Below are 23,217 nucleotides of genomic sequence, written 5' to 3'. Positions count from 1 at the left end.
CAGAATCAACTATCTGCAATAAATGAAGATGCTTCTTTTTAACCTGTCAGTAGTTTTTCTAAATAAAACACTGCAGACAAATAAAAAATAAAGTGTGGCGACCAGAATAACCTGATGCTCATTTCATATGTACACTTTTTCCATGGATGACTGGGCTAGCTGCCGTTCTGACCCGTTTTTCCGATAGCAATGCTGAATCATTTTAAAAGCAGCAACGGTTGGACAACTTCTAGAGTTTCGGATTCCTTAAGAGGAGTTTGGACAAAATAACACCTGGAACCGTTCCTCAATACCTCGATGTGTTCAGATAAGAGATGGGAACAACTAGAAGAGAGAAAAGCTTTACTCTCTCGATGTTTTTAGAGTTTTAGAACAAAACGCGACGGTTCACACAGTCTGTGGAGTTTCTAGAACATACCGAGGAAATGCAGAGATCTTAAATGTAGTTATGAACCCTTTATGAATTCTTTCCTAAAGCTGAAATAACCTTCATGACAATTATGTTGCTCTGAAGAAGCGAGGAAAGGTAAAACAATTCAATTTTCTCTGTTTAACTACTGACCTCTGTCACCTTTTGGTCCTCTGTGTCCCTGAGGTCCAGGAAAACCTCGTTCACCTGGAAACACAGAAAACATTCAGATGCTGCTGTTAGATCCTCCCATGAAAAGACACTTTAAGTCAGAACATTACTTTAAATGTGTATCAGAATAATTTAAAGACATGGAAACATTTAAAGTAAAGTACACTGGAACAATGTCTTGTTGGTGTCGGTTAAAACATCCAAGAAGCAGGTCTTAAATCACTGCACTGGCCTCCTGTTTGTCAAACAATAGATTTTACAGTTATATTTTAAAATTCATTTCTGAGTTACTGGGTTGGGAATGAACCATGCAGAGCGCTCAGGTCCTCAGAGATGTGCTTACTCAGCATTCCCAGGACCAGAACTAAACAAGGTGATCCTCAAAACCTGTTTCCTTTAAATCAGGACTGAAAACATTTTTTGATCAAAGAAACTGACTAATGATCGGTTTGAAACATTTGTTCCTTTTATGCTTTTAATGTTGTTACTTTTTTTTCATTTTTTGCAAAACTTTTATGCTTTATTTTCTTTGCCCCATTTTTTTCCCTACCTGTAAAGCAACTTCAATTTCCATGTTTATGAATGCTGCTGCCTATATAAATGCTGGTCATATGATTAGAATGTCATGAAAACACTTTTTTTTTCTGAAAAAGTAAAAATTGTATATTATTTTCACTAATTACACATAGACGGACACATTTCATATGTTTATTTCTTTTAATTTGGATGATTATAACTGACAACTAAGAAAAAAACAAATTCAGTATCTCAGAAAATTATATTTTTTACTTCTGACCAATATGAAAAGTATGAACATGTACTCAGTACATATTTGGGGCTCCTGTTTCCTGGGTTATGATTAAGAGATCGAGAGACCATTTAAAGACCTTTGCAGGTGTTTTGAGTTAATTAACTGATTAGACTGAGGCACCAGATGTCTTCAGTATTGGACCTTTTTACAATATTCTAATTTTCCGAGATACTGAATTTGGGGTTTTCATTAGTTGTCAGTTATAATCATCAAAATTAAGAGAAATAAACACTTGAAATATATCAGTCTGTATGTAATGAATGAATAACATACAAGTTTCACTTTTTGAATGGAATTACTGAATAAAACAAACTTTTTCATCATATTCTTATCATATGACCAGCACCTGTATAAATAAACGTACCTTTTGCTCCTGTTAGTCCCGGAAGTCCCGGGTCTCCTTTTGGTCCTGGTCTCCCAGGAGGTCCCACAATCGCTCCGTAAGCTATGAAGGAAAAAAAAAGAAGTTATCCAACGTTCCCAGTCGGACATTTATGAGCAGTTATTTTTAAAATAATTCAAAAGCATTTGTTACTTTTGACATAGTCCATTATGTCGACGACGTTTGTGTGAGAGCCAAACAGCCGTATCTCTCCTGGTGGACCTGGAGGTCCAGGTGGTCCCGGGGGCCCGTGGACGACACGTCCATTCCGGTTCTGTTCGACGTCATGCTTAAGAGCTGCGAAATAAAAGAGGCATTAGAAAGTGTTAGCAGTTCTACGTTTTAGTGGCGTTTTGTTCTCTGTAGACTCTCACTTTGGATAATGTCCATTAGATGAGAGGCGTTTCCAGGGGAGCCAAACCAGGCAGGACCTGGAGGTCCGGGCGGTCCTGGAGGTCCTTGAAAGATCCTGTTGTTGTAGTCCCCTACGATGTCATCCAGTACACCGTGGGCTGCAAATCAGAAGGAGGTTTATTTGGTGCTAGTGATTCGATTTTTTAACCACCAGTTAAACTATAGTTATGATCACTTCAGTAATTATGAATAAATATGCAAGGATGAATTCTTCCATGTGTTTCATTATTTTCAAGTATTCTCCATTAAAAACACTGTGTTTTATCCTCCAGTGTAAAAACACTGGAGGATAAAACAGAACATGCATGGACTAAACATTAAAACGAAATTTGAAAAAAAGGGCTCATAAAAATATATCTTTAATATATATAAACAAAAAAAAGAGACTTTTGGTCTATTTTATGAATTAGAGCAACGCAGCGTCTGCAGCTGAGATGACTGCCGGCTGAAGAACTGCATCCCTTCTCTCCTGGTCATTCTCCTTGGTTTCTTATGGAGAATCCAAAGAAGTTCCCAAGTAAGGTTGGATATTTTCCCTCCAAATCTGGGTCTTACAAAGGAACGGCAGCCCAGAAACAACAACCCATCTCTACAAACTTTGCATTGATGAAGAAACGTCCTCCCCGTGGAGGAAACTCATTCCTGTAGCTTGTAACAAGGATATTCATCATTTCCAACCAGATTTAAGAGTTGAAACACAAATTGATGAGTAAATCTAAAGTGTCTCCTGTTGCCTCAGCCGGTTATTTACCACAGAGGTCTGCTGCATTGTTTAGGTCTACCTCCATCAGTCCATCACCTGCTCCATCATGTTACTCCTCCCAAACAAGTCCTCAGAGAAACTGAAGTTTCCACACGAGGAAACATTCAACCTTTTCTGGTGGAGAACTATTGCCTCAGACAGAGAAGAGGAAGTTCTCACCCAGGACTCTTTACACCTGACACTGCAAAAAGGGAACTAAAAGTAAATAAATGTTCTTGAAATAAGTGCATGTGTCCTTGATTTGAGCAGCAAGTTTAAATGATTTGCCAATGGAATAAGATTTTTGCACTAAATATGGGAGCAACTCGTCTTCATCATCTTATTTCAAGCACAGTTTGTCTAATTATCTTATTTTAGGGGTAAAGATAGGCATTCCATTGGCAGATAGCCTTATTTATCTGCTTAAATCATGGACAAATCCACTAATTTCAAGTTCCCCTTTTACAATGCTGCATCCTTTTGGCCTGAAAATCACAGCAAAAAACAAATTATCTGTTAACCAAATCAATATCTATTGTTGAGATTCTGTCCATGATCCCTAAACAGGCTGGAGTCCATGCAGATCACAGGCAGAGTCCAATCAAACTGAGAATGAGGTTGGCGTTGAGCTGAGGATGGGGCGCGGGCCTGCTTTGGTTACACAGAATCTAAAAATGATTTTCCTCATAAAACCTCAGCAGGAAGCAGACTTAGGCATTCCTCCAAAGCTCAAGTTGACTGGACAGTCAGACTAACCTGACCTCCTCAACGTCTCTGGGAGGGAAAAGATCAAATCAACTGTTCCACAATCAGCGCAGCTCCTAAGTTTGAAGAGAACCAATAGGAACTCCCTCTCAAAAGGAGGCAGAGGTTTAATTACATCTAATGTGTTTGATCAGATATGAATAAATGGTTCAACATGGAAACTGATCATAAAACAATGAGATCAGCTCCCATTTGAGGTCTTGCACAGAATGTGGAGATACAGAAACTCTAAAACAGAGATAACTCAGTTGTAAACTTTGTCATGAATATCTTTGCGACCTACCTTTGATGTAATCAGTTACTCTTTCAGCCATGATGGAGTAGTCACGAGAGTTTGGGCTCCACTCAATGTCACCAGCTGAACCTGGCTCTCCCTTGTTTCCAGGGGGTCCAGGGGGACCGGGTGGACCAGGAAGTCCAAACATGGGTCGACCCAAACCGTCACCACCTGAAAAAGAAAACAAGGCTTTCCTCCAGTCCATCTCCATGTTTTATGTTTTATGTCTTTGTTTTAAACACCGGGTCATCAGCGGAACAAAAACACGACCCGGTTCAGGTCCCGGACGTTGTGCTATCTTCTTCTAAAGCAAAGAAAGTATATATACCTTCGAACTCAGTCCGGACATAATCTTGTCTTTCGGGCTTCAGCTTCTCTCTGCCATCATGGTCTGTAAAGGAAACCAATCGCCCAATTGGACCAGGAGGGCCTTCTGGTCCGGGGGGCCCCGGTGGGCCTGGAGGGCCTCTGAGGGAGACACCTGTAGGGAGGCAAAGGCTCAGACCTTAACTGAACATCTCCAGACTGGTGGACCACAGACAGACAGACATTCAGAAGAATCACTGAAGGGTTCTACAAGCGGTCCAATCAGGAGGTGGACTTCCACATCACCACATACAATTTCCCTCTGAACTCACTCTGCAGGTAGTCACGGATGTCCGATCTAACATAGCTGCCGAATCCTGGTGGTCCGGGGGGTCCAGGTGGACCTTGTGGCCCGGGGATACCGGGTGCACCAGGAGGTCCTGGTGGGCCGATAAGAGACTGAAACCCAGCTAGATGGACGACAGAGATCAAAATCTGTTAGTTTCTCGGCTCTGCTGAATTTTCTGAATCTAGACAAAATGCCAAAGCAGCGGCGTAAAGTAGATCTTCCTGGATGCTACTGTGTCCGTTCCTGGATGAGTGAACTTCTTACTCGCTAAAAGGTTTCCAGGAGGACCGGGAGGACCAGGAGGTCCAGGAGCTCCAGGTGCACTCAGTGCCCCTCTCTCTGGTGACAGACAAATCCCACAATCAGACACAACTGAACTTTTTCCTCGCATGTAACGTAAAGCATAAATGAAACACTCACGATTCAGGAGGATGTAGACGCGTTCAGCCACCTCCTGGGGGTCAAATGTGTAGCCACCAATACCTGGACTTCCAGGAGGTCCTGGTGGTCCTGGGGGACCTGTGATGTATGCCCTGACATCGTCTCCTGGACACACAATGTTAGCCATGAAAAGGATATGAACAAATCAACTTTCAAACTACAGTAGATATTTTTGGCCAAAATGTTTTGTTTTTTTTCTGTATCGTATCGACCGATATGTGCATACGTTGGTGGACCCATTAGCGCATTGAGATCACATGAAGCGCATACATTGAAGAGCGGCTGGTAATGGTGCCAACAACCAGGGTACGTTTTTAACTTTTGGTGTAGTTTTAATTGTCTAACTGCTCTGGCCTTTAAAAGTGTGTCGCTGTCTCACGGTGAGCAGAGGTGTGTCTGTTTCAGTGTCTAAAAACACACGTCTAATCTCCAGTTGTTCATTCCCATGAAGAATCATGTATCCACTTAAATTAATAATCAATCACTACGCATTCAGCGTCTAGCTTTATATAGAATAATGTCCGTACACGGCAGTGGTCAGTATTTTCTCTTCCTTCTCCCCATTGAACTTAAGAAGCTCTGTTCTCGCTTGGACTCTTTCGTTACACTGCAAAAACACAACTAAAAATAAGTGAAATTTTCTTGAATCTTGTATTTGTCCTTGATTTGAGCAGGTAAATAAGATGATATGCCAATGGAATGAGTATTTTTACCCCTAAAATAAGATAATTAGATATACTGCACTTAAAATAAGATGATGGAGATGAACTGTTCCTATTTTAAGTGCATAAATCCTATTCCATTGGCAGATAATCCTATTTACCTGCTCAAATCAAGGGCAAATACACACATTTCAAGAAGTTTTCACTTATTTTTAGTTATGTTTTTGCAGTGTAGTCATGATGCATATCTTTTCTGTATCCCTTTCAAATAATTATCTGGTTTTAATGAAAGTTGTGAGATTTGCGTAACATTTGTTATCGTTGTGTAATTTCTAATCATGTAAATGTAGGAAGAAAATACAATATAAGAATCGGCACTAAAAAAATCGGCAGCGCATATCGGGTATCGGTTAGATTGAGGTAAGAATATTGTATCGGCCTAAAAGAAACCTGTATCTGTCGATCTCTGTGTCAAACATGGAATAACGTTTTATAATAAACTGTTACCACCGGGCCTCGTTCACATGAGGTTCAAACACCGATCTGGGCACCGCTGGCACAGTTTTACAGACCAGCTCTGCGTTTTTTTTTTGTTTTTTTTTAAGGATTCATTACTATAGATATTTAGGATTTCACTGTGATGACACTTACGTTGTAATAGACTGATGATGTCATTGACAGAGACAGATCCTGGCGGAGCAGGAGGACCGAATGCCGCTGGGCCTGAACCTGAGCAAACATTATAAGACAAGTCTCAGATCTGTTAGAGGAGGAGCTGTGTTTCACAGCATTAGGTTAGAAACGTGTAGCATCATGATCATACTCTGGATATAGGAGATAACCCGACTGGCAACCTTATCCACCAGGGCATCGTCTGAAAAACCAAAAGAGCCTGGTTCCCCTGGAGGTCCAGGAGGACCGGGAGGACCAGGAGGTCCAGCCAAGTACTGTCTGACGCTGCCACCTGTGGGCAGCAGAATCATCATTGATTCATCTTTGTTTATTAACCACCAGCATTAAAACTCAGCGAAAGGCTTACTCTGGAGGTAGTCAGTAATGTACTGGCCCACATTAGAGGATTCACTTCCAGGTGGACCTGGAGGACCCGGTGGTCCAGGTGGTCCAGGAATATATGTGCTTCCTGAAAGAAATCACATGAATTCATTAGGGGATGAGAATTTACTCAGACATGCAGTAAAAACACAAAGTGACTGTAGAAGTAATTCAGCGAGCACTTCCTGTAATCACCACTAGATGTCCGCTACAAGAAAACTATGTTAATCTCTTTAAAATGTTTTTATCTTCCTAGAAGAAATTTTAATAAAATCCCCGAAAAGAAGTATTTTTGTATTTCATTCTTTCTTTGTAAAAGCAACTATGAAACGTGGAACAGGTTGTACAGAAACTGTGTCTGAAAACATGGAGGCACCTAATGCTTCCATAGGATTTAAAACTTAAAGTGGTAGCCTTCTGATTATTTGGTTTTCTTCAGTGTTTACAAGTTCTGAGGACCACATGTGTCCAGGTCTTACGTCGTTACAGAACAAATATGTTGCAGTATGCTTCATATCATCTCTTAAATCTACTGTAGGCGTCATCCTGCTCTTTGTAACTATGTTAACGTCTTTTGTTTAAAATATCTTCTTACCAGGTTCGCCTCCTGAGATACGCGGGTCACCTGAGGTACAAATGAGATTAAAAGAATAATGTTTGCCTCTCATTCCTCGGCACAAATAAAAAAGTTCAAACTGAAACTGTCCAAAATAATGTGCATCGTGGTCTGGAGGAGATCACTTCAAGTGTTGATTTACCTTGAGGTCCTGGAGGTCCAGGAGGACCTGGGAATCCTGACATAAAAAGCATTGATTCAAAATCAAACCCTGAAGGATCGTTACTAATCCTGAAAGGATCAAATCTAGATTTAACAGTCTGTGGTTTGACCACTTACCAATTCCTGGCTCCCCTGGACTCCCTGGAAGACCAGGTTGACCTGGTTCACCTGGAATAAAAAACTCACATTTAGTCACAGACGTTATAATGAAGACTTTTCCAAACTAACTGGATGTTTTCTAACCTCGGAAACCTTGTGCTCCTTCATTACCTAAAAAACAGATCAGTTTGTGAGATCATGGAATCATTTACTGAGGAGTGTTTAGGTTGTGCTACAAATAAATCTGAACTGTATTCAGCCTACCAGGTGGACCCTGTGGGCCTGGAGGTCCTGGAGGTCCCGGTGGTCCGGCGAAGAAGGTTTCTGAGTTACAATGAGGAAAAATTTATCCAATGGCAAGCAAAAACAAAGCCTTATTGTTAACTTTACAGACAGTAAGATATTTTTTTTCCTAACCCGATGTTGGCAAGAAGCTGCCAGGTTCTCCTTTCTCCCCTCGAGGGCCTGGACTTCCAACTCCTTTATGAACACAACGTGGTAACAGGTCAGTTTCATGTACGACAGAAAACCTGCAAGTGCATCAGATACAGATGTCCCTCTATGCTGATGATACATTCTTCTATCTAATGTTGCTTCACCTGGATCCCCAGGAGGACCTCTTCGGCCTGGAGGACCCTGCTTACCCTCACCTAGACAACAGGGACAACATGGTTAGAGATCGCTCAGAGTCAGTCGTCAGTAGTTAGTGTCCTGCAGGTTTCTGGTGCCTCCCTGGCTCAGCACACCTGAATGAAAGGAGCGGTTCATTCAGGATGACACGCTGAGGAGCTAATCAGCCAGATTATTCAGGTGGGAGTGACACCAGAGAGTGGGACACATCTAAAGTACGTGGGACATTGGCTCTGGAAGAGGAATTGGACACCCAATGCTTTAAACATACCAGGAGGACCTTGAGGGCCAGGTTCTCCTCGGGACCCCGGAGCCCCTGGTGGTCCAGGAAGTCCTGTCCCTGAAATGAGTTTGTTGTGAATTAAAAGACGACTATCAAAAACCCGTATTAGTCAGTGTTTTGTTATTGATTCTGTTGAGAGTTCCCAGCAGAACGTTTTTACCTGGATCTCCACGTTGACCTTGGTCCCCCTTCTCTCCCTTTTCTCCCTTATCCCCTCGCTCCCCTTTAGCACCTAAATCATTACAAAACATGCTTTGTTCAAGACGTTTGTTTCATGGAGCTACCATGTTTAATTGGGGTCAGGGGACTTGATCTACCTGATTGGCCTGGGACGCCAGCAGGACCAATAGGACCAGACAAACCAGGGGGTCCTGCAGGACCAGGAGGTCCAGCCGGCCCTGGAGGTCCAGGGATAGCCACGGTATCAGAATTCACTATAAATGACGGAAACAGAAAGAAACTGGATTGAATACAGACTAAGTCACTTGGATTTTCTGGACAGCGCTGATAGACGATGTGTGGCTGTTCTTACTCGGGCCGATGACTTTACCAGGAGATCCTGGTTCACCTGAAAGAGAGAATAACCTTAGACTGTAGGATGAAACTGTCCCACTTTTTTAAAATGTTTCCTTCCATTAGATTTTTATATGCAGTTTAAATCTTTTGTCATTGGAAAACAAGTAAGCAATACCTCTACCGCCAGGCTGGCCGGGGATTCCTGCTACACCTGCATGAGGCACCAGAAACAGCCGTGAAATCTACAAAATCCATTCATCTAGACTACAGCAGGACATTTGTGTGTTGTGTACCTGGAGGTCCTTGGATACCAGGAGGACCTGGAGAACAAACAGTTAAGCTGGAACGATTATTACATCCTATTATTATTTTAGTTCGCTGAGTATAAAACATCTAAACCTCTAATCTACATTTAATTTATTGGACAGTGTCTGATAAATTCTCTGTCGCTGAGCATAAATTGGTACCGGAGAATACTACCTTGCGGGCCGACATCACCAGGAGTACCTGGTGAACCTCTGGCACCAGGAAGTCCCATTGAACCCGATTCTCCTGCAGTTAAAGCACAGAAGTCAATGCTGCATTGTGGGTCAGATGTTCTGCAGTGCTTCTGGGGAAAGATCCTCCACATCTCCACTCACCAGCACTTCCTTTAGATCCCTTAGGTCCAGATGGGCCGTGAGGTCCAGGAGGTCCTGGTTCACCTTTAAAAAAAAAACTCTTTAATTATGATCTATAAAAACTTTACTTTGGGGCAGATTTTTCTCTAAATATTGATCTCTAACCATCTCTGGTAGTACCTACCTGCTGGTCCACGTGGTCCTCGTTCTCCATTATCTCCTTTGATTCCTGGAACACCTGGTGCTCCACGGTCACCTGCATTGCATACAGACTTAATTACCATTTAATTGCTGTTCCACATGAGCTACTAGATGAATCCTCTCTAGCTGTTGTAGTAGGATCCTGTAAATTTGAAAGTGTAAGCTGAGATAACGTTCCTCTACCTTTGGCTCCAGAAGGTCCAGCTTCACCTTGGAATCCCTTCGGCCCAGGAACACCTGTTTACAGTTATATGTAATGTAAATTATTCTCAATCATATCAGTGTAAAGATAAAACATGAACTAAAACCAACTTTTTACCTGGAACACCAGGCATACCCTGCTCTCCAGCAGCACCTTCAACACACATGAAAGAAATCTTAAAGCACTTTTATCTCAATTAGCTTAATATTTATTCCCAATGCGAATCCCGTCCTCACCTTTTGGACCAACAGGTCCAGGAGCTCCAGCAGGACCAGGACCTCCTGGTTCACCATGGGATCCTGTAGAGTCATAATAAAAGTCAACACCTTCTGCCCTTCCAGGACCTCCTCAGCTTGTTTTAAATAAATGCGGTCCACTTTAACCTTTATCTCCTTTCTGTCCTAAACCAGGTGGTCCTGATTCTCCTCGGGGACCCATTGGTCCCTCCCGCCCCCTCTGGCCCGGTGGTCCTTCTGGACCTGGTTCTCCTGGGCAGAAACAAGGAGAGTCTCAGCTCTTTCCTTCACTTCCTAACAGAGAAAATAATTCAGGTTCACATTACCTGGATTTCCTTTTGGTCCCCTTGGTCCATCCAGTCCTGAGTGTCCGATCTGCCCAGGAGGACCTTGATGGAAAAAGAAAAAGATTAGCTAGGAGGAGTTTGTTGCTACTCTGGAAGGATAAAACATGGAGTTTGCCCAGAGTCTTACCTGGCAGGCCGGGAAAGCCGCTATCGCCTGAAAAAAAGAGAGATTTTTATCCCTAGTTTGGGTTTATCAACCACTAAACATTCAGCAGAGTATTCCCTCACCTTTCTGTCCAAGTGTCCCCGGATCACCTGCACAGAGGTTCTCATGAGTATGACGATGTAAACATAAGCCTAACAGTTACTGTAAGGTCAGTGAAGTAATACCTTTGGCTCCTGGTTCTCCCTTCTCTCCTTTTAGGGAATAAGCCAGAGTTTCTGCAAAACAAAAAGCCCTCAGACTCAGAAATGCTCAGTTCTGTTCGGGTTTATCCAACCGTGGTGCTTTTTATTCCCACACCTCTCACTGCACTCGAATGTAGCTCAGCCCTGACCAGCTGCTGGACGGTCCTCTGCAGAGCGGCGCCGTCCTGTCCCGGTCCGCTTCCTGCGTCTCCTCCCGGCCCGGTAGCCCCAAGGTTGATTGAATTATCGGAGCGGCTGATTGTGGAGCCGGACGACGTTCTTTCAACGTACGCGGAGTCCAGCGGGTCGATGATGTTGATGCCGGAGGAGGACGACAGGCGGCTGGATCTGGCCGACGCGGTGCCGGTGATGCTTTCTAGAGCGCTGACGCGGTTTTTCAGACGTCTCACCTCCTCACCTGTGAAATAAACGTTTAAAGGTCACCAGGTTGAAACCGGAGCCCTTCCTGGGAGCTGCCAGTCGGGTTCACAGGGAGTCTTAGGTCTGCTCTGAGGCCTCCACCAGCCAATCACAAAACTCTTTCCTACTAAGGCATCTTTACAAGAAGCTCTAACCCTCCTAAACTGGCTTGTTTTGGGACCTTTGAGTCATCAACAGTAGACTGAGCTCCTCCTGAGTGGCAGGCCTCCCCTTCTGGGGAAGCTCACCTCATAACCACAAGCACTGGTTGAAACTCAGACTTAATGGTCAACTGAAAGCTTTGTGCTTCTACTTAGCTCTCACTTTATCATAAGTTTATCAGAACAGTCTCCATGTCACAGCAGATACTGGGTCAATCTGCCTATCGGTCTCTAACTCTGGGGAAGTTAAATGCTTCCTCTTGGTAATACTTTGTGCCCACGATGAAGACTGCAAGCTCCCTGTTTCTGAATCACCTCCTTATTGGCATGAAGGGCTTGGAGTGTCTCAAGGAGCTCAGAAGAAAAGTTAAATTCAATTCGGTTTTATTTATATCGCGCCAATTCTCAACACACGTCATCTCAAGGCTCTTTCAAAAGTCAAATTCCATCAAATCCTCCAGGTTGGTGAGAAAGTTTCCTCTCTAAGGAAACCCAGCAGGTTGCATCAAGTCTCTCCAAGCAGCATTCACTCCTCCTGAAAGAGCGTAGAGCCACAGTGGACAGTCGTCTGCATTGCTGATGGCTTTGCAGCAATCCCTCATACTGAGCATGCATGAAGTGACAGTGGAGGGTGAGTCAGGGTGAGTTGGGGTGAGTTGCCAATGGCAGGATGCCCTCTCGTAGCCTCTCCATGTTGAGAAGTGCAATTTATCGACCCCTTAGATTACCTGAAGATCAAGGAATCAATTAACCTAGCTCAGGTTTGAAGGACCAGGGCCACACCTGGAGCCAGGTCTGCTGGTTCAACATCTGCCTCTTCGCAGGTGAACATACCTGGACCATCTCTCCTGGAAGGTGTTCAGAAAGTCCTACTTGCAGATCCAAACCACATTAACCTGCGCCTTTGGATGCAGCAAAGCAGCGATTGAGAGCTCCTCCTCGTTCCACATCACTGCAGCCAATCTACCCATTTACCTCTTTACTCTGCTCCATCTGAAATTCAAACTCTGCATCTGGAAAAAGCAACTCATTCCCAACCTAAACATGGAAGAAAAAAAAACTTTCCAGCCCTTTCCCGTGGTTAAATATAATCTTCTGAAGGGATTTGAGTTCCTCAAGGTTCTTTAAAGCTGTGCTGAATTCTTGCTCCAGTTAGTGTGGGTCTGACTAAATGCAGTTCAATAAGCCTCGAGGTGATTTCCAGATCACATGAGCAGACTTTGAATGCAAAACTTTATCCTTTATTTAGGCTTTGGGACAGGGGCAGATCAGAGCTTTACCATAGGAGCTAAATATGAGGAGGTCACCAGGAGGTCACCAGGAAGGGACTGTTGCTGTAAAGCCTGGATGCAGAGGCCACGTTGGTCAGATTCCCCCACAAATAACAAAATGTCTGTTTACACAGAATCTCTTGTCTTACCCAAAGCGATGAGTCCAAAGAGGAGCCCTAGGAGGAGCAGGAGGCTGAGCACAAGTGCCAGCAGCCACTTCCACCAGCTGCAGCAGGAGCAGAAGCCAAAACCCGACTCGTCTTTACGGATCTCTAAGAAACAAACAGGAAGGTGTGAGTTTGGCAGCTAGCTTCAGTGGGACGGACGGCCAAATCCATCAAACAGAACAGCTCAATGGTGAAACAACTCCATGAAGGCTACCTGCATAGGTGGCTTTGTCTTTTGTGGTAGATTTCAGGGTTGATGCTACAGTAATAGAATTTAAAATCAACACTTAATTTCACAAAACAATCAATAGTGAAGACTCTAAACATCAAAACATCTGCTTACATTTGCCGTCAGTTCCGTCCTCCACTGTGCCGGATGAAAGCTTCTGTTTCTCCCTCTTCAGCGAGTCCTCAGAGAAAGTGCCTACAAGGCCAAACGTTAACAATTATCTTATTTCTGATTAGACACAACTGGATCAAAGGTCGGAAAACTTTAAACAGATACACAAATAGAACTAAATCAGCACAAAGGTCCAGACATTTTGCTTTGATTGCCATGAATCTGCTAGTTTCCGTGTCGGAGCGCTGGTTTAATTCAGACCTGAGAAGGCGGCAGGTGCGGTGGACACAAACTGCTTCCCCGTGTCTTTGGCCATGACGAGCCGCTCCGTCTCCTTTCTCACCGGCGCGTTCTCCTTCTCTATCAGCACAAAGTTGAAGTCTTTCCCCGGAGTCTCGTAACTTATGGGGCTGCTGGGTCTCACTACGAAATAAACGACGGGTTACAGCAGTCAGTGCTTCACAGGAAAACAAGGGAGCAAAGATAAAGAGACTTAAATCTACAATATTATAAGAATAAGAGAAACATTTACGCGTCACATTAAAATAAATAAATAATACGCAGATGACCGTTCATACTGAACCCGGTTCTGCTGGAGGTTTTTCCTTCCCGTTAATGGGGAGTTTTTCTTTCCACTGTCGCTTCATGCTTGCTCAGTATGAGGAATTGCTGCAAAGCCATGGACAATGCAGACGACTGTTCCTGTGGCTCTACGCTCTTTCAGGAGGAGTGAATGCTGCTTGTCGGGACTTTGATGCAATCAACTGGTTCCCTTATATAGGACATTTTTGACCAATCTGTATAATCTGATTGAATTTGACTTTGTAAAGTGCCTTGAGATGACATGTTTTATGAATTGAATTGAATTGAATTGAATAAAATGCAATTTTAAAACACATAAATAGGAAATAGTTCTGGTCTTGGGACACTGAGTGAGCAGGTCGCTGATGTCATGGTTCATACTTTGCCGACAAATCTATAATGTGTTTTAGCCTGAGACCGTCTACTTTACTTAACAGACAATTAACAAGAATTTAAAATCTACTCGTTTACAAACAGGGAGTCAAAGCATTGAAGCAAGAAAATCCCTTTTCCTGCCGCTGGTCAGAACTCTGAAGCACCGTCAGCTGCAGCTGCCTGATTTTTAAAGATATCAGTACAATTATAATATTTCTGTGTCCTGATCCAACTTTAAAATACTTTTATTCTGATTGTTGGGCTGATAAAAGGCAGATTTAGCAACAGATTTTGTGATGCCTGTTTTTTTTCCATACTGTTACTTCTAACTGTTTTCAGTCTAGTTGATTTTTAACCTTTCTGGTAATGGACTGTGGTCATGTGATGACATGGAAATTAAAAATTGTGTGTCATCAGCATTTGTTACAGATGTAGTGGTGCTCTATAGCAAAGGGGAGCAAATAGATATTGAACAAAAGTGGTTCAAGAATGTAGCCTTAAGGAACTCCACATTTAGTCAGATGTGTAAATGGATTTATTATTTTTTTGTAATTTATTTATCGTTTGCGATAGATCTACAGATGACACAAGCCTTTTTTACCAACTTTTCTGACTGTTCTGACTGGCTGTTAACAGTTTTATTTTTCCTTAGACTAATATTTGATTGTATTTGGCATATCTGAGAATGGTGAGCTGTTTTTCTTTAAATAACTGAGAAAACTGGCCAGTAGGGAACCAAACTTTAAAAAAACCTAAAACCTGAAGGATTATTGATTAGAACAACTTTAAAGATTACATGAAAACCTGGCCAGATGGAGAAAAAAAAAATAGATTTTTAAATACAATCTGAGTAATGTTCAGTCTAAAACCAAATTAAATTAATAAAAATATGGACAGCCTCCTCACCTGTGGATGCACCTATTCCAGATACATTTTTCTGGACGCCACAAACTGCAAACAGACCAAAACACATCTTATATAACATTGTGGGCAGTTTTCTAGGTGAATGGACCCCATTTTAACAGCATGAACAGTGGAAATAGTCATGTTTGTGGGATTAGTGGTTTACCTATCTGTGAGCTGGCCCCAGTGGGGGAGAGGACTGCTGGACTGCTCAGGTTATTCTGCACCCCGTATGCTGGCATCGAGACAGAGAAGACCACATTCAGTGAAAATGTGAAGAGAAGAATGATAGAAAATCTCTGTGGGCTTTAAAAAGTTGAGGCTGACCGGAGCTGCTGACAGCCTGGTCGGCGTTCCCGGGTGGAGAGCCGAGAGTCCGGTTGTTCTGGACTCCTGCACCTGACAGGAAACAACGGACCCATTAATCCACCTGTCCCAGGTGGTAACCATGGAGATGAAACCTTCAAAGATCTCAACGGGTTCCTTCAAGCTTAACCATCATTTTACACTTTAAATCAGCAGCTCAGACCGAGGAGTTTGAGTAATTTCACTGTGAATCATGTTGAGTATTTAACCGCAATAATCATTTTTTATGTATGTACAGTTTTCTGAAAAAAATATGGGTCAGGTTTGTTCTTTAATCGTTACTATTTTCCTAACAAACGTGAAAAAATTTTAATATCTAGTCTATGTTTGTGGAAAGTTTTATTCATTATATAGAAAGTTTTGTTACAGTTTGTTAGTCATATCTCTTAAATTTCAACCTACACTTCATCTTGTTTATTGTTAAACGTCACTCCTCCTCATCTTTTACTTTTTGGAAATCATAAAAAGCAATAAGCAATAAAAAGTTTGACAATATGTGTAATAAAATTATCAATAAAAGGCATCTAAGAAACAAGGGCCAGCCTCAAGGTTGGTGTTGTCTGGGTTTAAAAGTCACGAGTTTTTAGTTTTTAAAAGAGAATTAACATAATTTAATGTTCCATCTGAGCTCACAGATTCAGGGAGGTTGTTCCAGAGATGCACCTGAAGAAGCAACAGAGGATGAAAACTTCCCCAACTGGATAGAGAAACTTCTGTTGGTTAAGTAGGAGCAAAACTACTATTAATATTAATTTAAAACCAACAAAAATCTCCAGCCTTGACACTAACATGACACGATCGACTGTGTCAAAAGCAGCGTTGATATCTGTAAGATTTTAAACAGCTGGTGCTTGAATCAGCAACCAAAAATAAATTATTCCACATCCTGAGAAGTGCTGTGACAAGGCTTAAAGTAGGGTGACCAAACGTCCGTATTTCCCGGGACATGTCCGTATTTCACGTCCTGTCCCGGGCGTCCCGGGTTTTTTTTAGAAAGTGAGGAAATGTCCTGTTTTTTAAATTACCTTCATTGGACCATTAAATTGACAGTCACTAGGGCACTGCGCACAGCGCTGCGTGTGACGTAATCCCTGAGCCGCGTCAGTGCGGGCAGCCCTGTTCTTAATCAGAAGATAGATACCGTGGCTGTCAGTACGCCAACAACATGCCGAAGCGCAAATTTATGTTTACCGACGATTTATAAAAGAGTTTCCCCGCTTTCAGACCGGGTCGAGACAAATGGGAGGCCTTTATTGAGCTATTCATTCATTACAGGAATTGTTAAGCATTTTTTAATAAATAAAATTTTGAATACAATTATCATTTGTTATTGGAGTTATTGCTGTTGACTTTTACTGAAAAGCATTTTTAATAAACCAACTGTAAATATCATGTTATTGTAGGATTACGTAGGCCTATGTTAAGTGAGTGCATGCCACAAACATCTCTATGCATGGGAACAGAGATTCCTCCCCCCCTCCAAGGTGTCCTGGTTTTCCCAAATGAAAATATGGTCACCCTAGCTTAAAGGGGACAAACCCTGCTTTTAAATCTTTAATTTTCACACTGAAATCATTCAGTTGTGTTGTATATGTAGTGGAACTACAACGCTTTGGTTTGAATTCCTCGTTAATTTAACTCCATGTTCTCCTTTTTGCCCCTTTTCTGAGCTGTGTCTGAGAGCAACTCATTTTGGTGCCGTCTCTTTAAATCTAAACGAGTCACTTTGCACCCCCCCCCGCCCCCCAGGTCACAGCAGAACGTTAAGCCTGGTTTATGCTTGATGCATTCGCGACGTCTGCGCGGCCATATTACGTAATTTTGGCTCAGCGTGGCCTAAAGTTTCCGTACTGCTCACCTAGGAAAATTTGTAACTACGAACACATTCTCACACGGAAAAACATGGCGGATGAGCAAGCGGAGGTTTGTGAATATAGACAGCTTCATGATTCTGCCCATAAAGATCACCTTGATCAATGCAAATGCTGCAGACAGATCTGCAGCAGATCGTGGATCGTACATGCGTCAAGCATAAAGCAACCCTGACACTTCACCCAGTGTGGCCATTTTTGTAGTCTGACGGGGGGGCAGCTGATGACTTAACCACTTATAGCTTCTACATCCTTCAGTTTGGACTACAAAATTACTCAGAGAAATAAAAATTACAGCTTCCCGATAATAGTAAGCTGGAAGTCCATGACCTTGTTTAGCAGCTCCACATCAAATACTGTTAGTCAATAATTATAAAAATAAAATAGGGAACAGAGAAAAATAGCTTGAAAATAGAACTCAAACATAATATAAAGATATGTACACAGCGTCTGGACAGACTCAGAGAGACTCCAGTTACACAACAACATGTATTCAATGACTAAAAAAATGGATTTAGCATATGTCCCCTTTAAATCCTGACTAAAACTTCTCATGAATATTATGAAGCTGCAGATAGCTGACTAAAAAGATCTCTAAAAATCTAGAAAAATATATATATTTTTTAAAAGTTTAGAAAGTTTGAGGAAACAGTGGAATCCAAATGGCTTTTCTCAGGTGGTTGGACCAGAGCATGTTTAATAGCAGCTGCAAAATGACCTTTAAAAAACCTCCTTCAACAATCAGGGAATATTACTTTCACCAGGACAATATGAAGGTTTCAACTATCAGACTGTCTCTGAAATCTGAGAGCTGGACTTGGGCTAAAAATGATCTAAAAAGCTGAAGATCCAGGAGGTTTAGCAGGGTCAAGGGTCAAGTAAAGATAAAACCCTGGAGCAAGGGAAGCAACCTGTGGGTTCCCAGAATAATGTATACCTTAAGTATTATCAACCGTTCTAGAAGTGTGGGAAAAGTGTGTTTCAGCAGGATGTTGTATTGATGGAAAGTACTCTGTAAATACCTGGGAAAAAATATAATAAAGTAAAGTATAATAATCTGTATGTCTGGGAGCAAAAAAACTACAACTTCCTACTCCTACAGTAACACAACAGCAGCTACCTGGAAAGTATTGAGAAAGTTTAGACTTTATAATGTCTGTTTTCCAGGGTGAGTAAACTTTTTATATTTGCTTTGGTTTCCTTCATAGTGAACAAAACTGAGAATGAACATAAATGTGATTGTTTTTAGTGACTGACCTGACTGGTAGAGATGGGAGGTGGTGGTGAAGTTGTTGGGCGTTGTGTTGTAACCATATCCACTGCTCACATCCCCTGACCACACGCTACCATACTGGTCTGAAACACAAAGAGATGGTGAACGGTGCAGAAAAAGCAAAGTTTAGCACAGATGAATGTTTATCTCCGGCTGACTGAACCTGTGGAGCTGTCAGCTGTGGCTTTAGTTTCCACGCTGGCCTTCTTGGGGATGGGCAGCGTGTTGTTGGGGGACTGAGTGGGACTGGTGCTGGTGGAGCGGTTTCCCCTCAGCAAGCGCTTCACGTCATCCAGCTCCGTCCCTGCAAGAAGCAAAAGCCGCCTTCGTGATTGTGTTTTCAGTCTGAGAAACTAAGTCTGAGAAACTAAGTCTGAGAAATGTTCAGAAATTCATGTGAGAATCCAAATCTGTGAAGTACTCACATCTTGCTGGAGGTGACGCGCTTTGAAGCCTGGCTCTGATCTCACTCTCTAACAACAAATAAAAATAGTTATTTTATAATTATCTATAGACGATTAGTTAGAAATCACGTTAAACAGTGCAGGAATAAAGCTCTAGTTACAGTAAAATATCATTAGTGCACCTCTGCTTTGAGTTCTCCCCCTAGTGGCCGCATTGGAAGTTGCGGTTAAACTCCCTGAAAAAAAAAAAACCAAGATCAATGTGATGAAACACAAATTGTTCTTAATTTAAATCAGGACTTAACAGGAAATTCACACTAAACATACCATAATCCCTCCTGCCGTACTCCAGGGAGGAATCTGTGCTTGAGCTTTCTGAAGCACACAAACACAAAACTATCATGAGAAAAGTTGTGCTGCAGTGAAAGTGCAAACATCAGGACGTCTGCTTGGTGACCCACCGTCAAAGACCTCTGACAGAGCGGCCGCCATGGTCGTCGTGCTCTTCCTCTCTTTTGTAGGCGAGTAAGCGATGGCAGACGACGATGACCCCTTCTTCCCTTCCCTGGACCCCCCAGAGGAGTAGCCGGTCTTGGTCACAGTGGAGACTGTCACAGCGCCAAGTCCCCCTTCTTTTTTCCCTTCTCTGCCACCGAGACTGTAGGACATGCTGGAGGATCCTCCTCCTCTGGCCTCTTTGGGCCCCCCCGAGGCCGCAGACCCCCCACCTGAGGACAGGGCGGAGGAAGCTTCTACCGAGGAGATGCTGATGCTCGCGGAGTCCTTACCGGCTCTGGCTCCACGGCGGTGGGAGCTGCTGGATGCGGTCAGAACCGAGCTGCTGCCACCCTCCGAGCCTCTTCCTCCAGATCCACCTGAGCTGAGAGAAAAAGCACCTGGAAGGAGAGAAAGGGGAGACAAAAGAAAGAAGTTTCGTTTAATTTTAATCCCTTTAGATCTGTCCAAAGTTGCTTCTGAAGCAGAATTCCTGGAGGGACCATTGAGTGGCATAGATCAGATTCCAAAAATCCATTTTCAAGTGCAAGACTGGACTAGCAAAGGCAAAATATGATCTAAAAAAGCGAGAACTATGGTTTGGGATCTTTGTTATTTGGGAATATTCCAAAACCGCATGTCTTAACATGCTTTATTACAGTAAACCTGCACATCCCTCCCCTCTGATAACAGAACAATTTATTACTTGCACATATTTCCTGTGCTGGTGCTGCCGCGGGTAATATTTTTCCCCTTATTCAATTAAAAGTGAAACGCCGTCAGCTAGATCTGTCGAAAGATCCTATCCCTAATCATTTTGTACCATTTACCTGAACATACAATGAAAGGCTCACGACGTTGGAGAGTTGAGTTTTCTGCATATTTCCAGTTTTCTATGTTTAGTTTTACAACTAAAACCTATAAACCATAATCTTTAAATCCAACAATGTAGCATGCTTGAGACAAGATGTGCTATAAAGAAGTGAGCAGGTGGAGGAATAACAGGCTGTTCTTTAGGTCAGGTAATATGCTCACATTAGTTAGTGTTGGCTAAAACTTTATGCTATTCTCACAGCAGCTAATACAATCAGCTAAAATGCTAATAATTGCTTTAACTATAGATTTAATCTGCTAGTAAACATTTGTAATATGCAAGCATTCACTAAATGCTAAAACTCTGTTCTAACAGCCTCTTATATGCTGTCTGATGGTCGCCACTTGTTTCTGTCAATAATAGTTGGCAACTTGGCTGTCTAGCTACTTTTCACTTAGGCTGGCCATGATATTTGCTATTAAAACAAGTGTTTTATGTAATTTATTAATAGGGGAATTGTAAATTAGTCTTTCAAAATAAAAAAGTAACAGAAAAATCCAGATGTTGCCAGACAGTAGAGCTGCTGCCAATTAATTCCTAATTGGTTCTAATTAGCTCCCTTCCAGTTACATTGAACACCACAGTTTTGCTAGTGTGTAATTAATGACAGGAATTATTGTGTGACCTAAAAACAGTAAAACTTACTTTCGGATGCGAATCCAGAGGCTGTCGCTGTTTTTGTGACCGCTGCAGAAAAACAACAACAGTGAAGAACTAAATTCAACAGGAACTGAATCTGCTTTTTAAAAAACCGTCTCTAACTGGTGTCGAGTACAAAAAGGTTTGATCGAACCTACAAAAATCCGAAATGATCAAACTGGTTAAATCTGTCACGATTTGCAAATTGCAAGTAATAGACAGAAAGTGAGCCTCTGAGCGGCTTTAATCTAAAGAGCTCCTCCCATCTCACCTGCGGCCCGTCCACCTGAGCTGACCACCTTCACTGTTGTCACCTTGTCCATCCAGCGGCTGTAAAAAAAAAAAAAAGAAGAGATTATTCTGTAAAGTAGACTCCTACAGTGTAAAATGAAAGATTGCCATTCTGCTGAACTCAGGTATTATTACCACCTGAGGCAGTTCTTGTACTCAGCCGTACTTTTCTGAGATCATATTTCTCTCGTTTTTCTCCATCAGTGCATCATGCCTGATTTAAACGTCTAACCTGAAGGGTTACAGACAGGTGCAGGTGATAAATGTGGCTTTCCTGTGAACAAAGAGGCCCGGCTGTGTAAATGAACCTCTCAGAAAAGAACCTCTGCTGGAGCAGGTGGGACGTTGTAGCAAGTCTCTGCACAAGTTTAACGTGACAATAAAAATGTTTCTCTCCATGAGGCAGGTGTTCAGTTCCAAAATTACAGTGTAAGGTTGTAAAAAGATTTGCATATAAATACAGGAAGGAAATTAATCCAGCATGTTTAATATTCTTTAGTTAAAGAAAGTTTCAAACCTAGCAAGGTTTAATGTCTGTTATTAGTGCTGTTTAGATCTGATGGTCTGAACGAAGGAAACTACATTTCAGCAGCAAGGCGGTTCATAGTGTTTTACATCATGAAAACATTAAAACATCGTAAACACATGGAAACTGTCACTGGTTGTGAGACCAGTAACAAACATTAAATTATATCAAATAAAAACATCAGATATGTTGGTCAGTGTCCCTGTTATTATGACTGAAAGCAGCTCCAAACAGGTTTTCTGTCTGATTTAAAGGAACTCAGAATTTTGGCTTATTTGCAGTTTTCTGGGAGTTTGTTCCAGATCAGTGGAGCATTGGAACTAAATGCTGCTTCTCCATGTCTGGTTATCAGTTATCACTAAATGAATTACAAGTTTCAGGCCATCTTTTCTGATTTTTTATTTTATTCTCTTAGTGTTTAAGGCAAGGCAAGGCAAGGCAAATTTATTTATATAGCACAATTCAGTACAGAGACAATGCAAAGTGCTTTACATGATTAAAATATAGGAAAATAAAACAGAATAAAAGCAAGTAGGGATAGTGTAGAAACAAAAAACAGAACATTTGAAAACAGTAAAACATTTTAACTTGAACATTCAAAGGCAATTTTGAACAAATGTGTTTTTAATCTCGATTTAAAGGAACTCAGTTTTTCCGCACTTTTACAGTTTTCTGGAAGTTTGTTCCAGATAAGTGGAGCATAGGAACTAAATGCTGCTTCTCCATGTTTGGTTCGTGTTCTAGGTATGCAGAGCAGGCTGGAGCCAGAAGACCTGAGTGGTCTGGATGGTTGAAACACTGATAACAAGTCTGTGATGTATTTAGGTGCTAAGCCATTTAGGGATTTATAGACTAACAGAAGGATTTTAAAGTCTATTCTCTGAGATATAGGGAGCCATGGAAGGACTTTAGAACTGGGGTGATGTGCTCTACTTTCTTAGTCTTAGTGAGAACACGGGCAGCGTTTAAAGCAGAAATTGCAGAAAAACTACATCTCAATATGTTGGTGCTTCCAACGGTTTTAAGGATCCAATTCACCTGTTTTTGAAATACATTTCTAAAAACAACCAAAAAGTTTGGTTTTACCTTTTAGATCATTCCTGCAGAGTGCACCGTCTGCCTCGTCTTCCCAGGAGCAGAAGCAGGTAATGAAGACTGGAGGTCCAGGTGGTCCGTGCAAACAACGCGCAGTTCCTGGGACTCCTTGGTGCATGGAG

The 23,217-nt window shown here is 42.1% G+C and overlaps 1 protein-coding gene across 2 annotated transcripts in view; it reads right to left on the bottom strand.

Annotated features, from left to right (window-relative positions):
* The window catches only part of col17a1a (collagen, type XVII, alpha 1a), a 24,345-nt gene extending 1,128 nt beyond the window's left edge, over nt 1–23,217 (bottom strand). The window contains exons 1-53 of one of the 2 annotated variants that reach the window (XM_021310723.2): nt 23,087–23,217; nt 21,455–21,513; nt 21,190–21,231; nt 19,637–20,071; nt 19,503–19,550; nt 19,358–19,411; nt 19,197–19,244; nt 18,935–19,075; nt 18,756–18,854; nt 15,589–15,660; nt 15,428–15,496; nt 15,265–15,309; nt 13,663–13,824; nt 13,405–13,485; nt 13,276–13,320; nt 13,044–13,166; nt 11,158–11,460; nt 11,025–11,075; nt 10,923–10,949; nt 10,822–10,848; nt 10,674–10,736; nt 10,495–10,599; nt 10,348–10,410; nt 10,229–10,264; nt 10,093–10,146; nt 9,893–9,964; nt 9,730–9,792; nt 9,569–9,640; nt 9,382–9,408; nt 9,264–9,299; nt 9,105–9,140; nt 8,890–9,006; nt 8,733–8,804; nt 8,561–8,629; nt 8,259–8,309; nt 8,077–8,139; nt 7,924–7,983; nt 7,804–7,830; nt 7,678–7,728; nt 7,541–7,576; nt 7,378–7,407; nt 6,769–6,870; nt 6,553–6,693; nt 6,381–6,458; nt 5,047–5,172; nt 4,891–4,965; nt 4,610–4,747; nt 4,300–4,452; nt 3,978–4,142; nt 2,148–2,285; nt 1,927–2,070; nt 1,756–1,836; nt 563–616 (exon numbers count right to left, since the gene is read on the bottom strand). In XM_021310723.2, coding sequence (XP_021166398.2) covers nt 563–616; nt 1,756–1,836; nt 1,927–2,070; nt 2,148–2,285; nt 3,978–4,142; nt 4,300–4,452; nt 4,610–4,747; nt 4,891–4,965; nt 5,047–5,172; nt 6,381–6,458; nt 6,553–6,693; nt 6,769–6,870; nt 7,378–7,407; nt 7,541–7,576; nt 7,678–7,728; nt 7,804–7,830; nt 7,924–7,983; nt 8,077–8,139; nt 8,259–8,309; nt 8,561–8,629; nt 8,733–8,804; nt 8,890–9,006; nt 9,105–9,140; nt 9,264–9,299; nt 9,382–9,408; nt 9,569–9,640; nt 9,730–9,792; nt 9,893–9,964; nt 10,093–10,146; nt 10,229–10,264; nt 10,348–10,410; nt 10,495–10,599; nt 10,674–10,736; nt 10,822–10,848; nt 10,923–10,949; nt 11,025–11,075; nt 11,158–11,460; nt 13,044–13,166; nt 13,276–13,320; nt 13,405–13,485; nt 13,663–13,824; nt 15,265–15,309; nt 15,428–15,496; nt 15,589–15,660; nt 18,756–18,854; nt 18,935–19,075; nt 19,197–19,244; nt 19,358–19,411; nt 19,503–19,550; nt 19,637–20,071; nt 21,190–21,231; nt 21,455–21,506 — 4,522 coding nt within the window. In that variant the 5' untranslated portion in view covers nt 21,507–21,513; nt 23,087–23,217. The remainder of the gene's footprint in view (nt 1–562; nt 617–1,755; nt 1,837–1,926; nt 2,071–2,147; nt 2,286–3,977; nt 4,143–4,299; nt 4,453–4,609; nt 4,748–4,890; nt 4,966–5,046; nt 5,173–6,380; nt 6,459–6,552; nt 6,694–6,768; nt 6,871–7,377; nt 7,408–7,540; nt 7,577–7,677; nt 7,729–7,803; nt 7,831–7,923; nt 7,984–8,076; nt 8,140–8,258; nt 8,310–8,560; nt 8,630–8,732; nt 8,805–8,889; nt 9,007–9,104; nt 9,141–9,263; nt 9,300–9,381; nt 9,409–9,568; nt 9,641–9,729; nt 9,793–9,892; nt 9,965–10,092; nt 10,147–10,228; nt 10,265–10,347; nt 10,411–10,494; nt 10,600–10,673; nt 10,737–10,821; nt 10,849–10,922; nt 10,950–11,024; nt 11,076–11,157; nt 11,461–13,043; nt 13,167–13,275; nt 13,321–13,404; nt 13,486–13,662; nt 13,825–15,264; nt 15,310–15,427; nt 15,497–15,588; nt 15,661–18,755; nt 18,855–18,934; nt 19,076–19,196; nt 19,245–19,357; nt 19,412–19,502; nt 19,551–19,636; nt 20,072–21,189; nt 21,232–21,454; nt 21,514–23,086) is intronic. The other variant, XM_021310725.2, reaches the window with a different exon arrangement.

Source organism: Fundulus heteroclitus, chromosome 5 (assembly GCF_011125445.2).
Source record: "Fundulus heteroclitus isolate FHET01 chromosome 5, MU-UCD_Fhet_4.1, whole genome shotgun sequence".
In the NCBI taxonomy this organism is placed as follows: domain Eukaryota; kingdom Metazoa; phylum Chordata; class Actinopteri; order Cyprinodontiformes; family Fundulidae; genus Fundulus; species Fundulus heteroclitus.
Note: the sequence above shows the minus strand (reverse complement) of the source record. Positions and strands in the feature narration are given on the sequence as shown.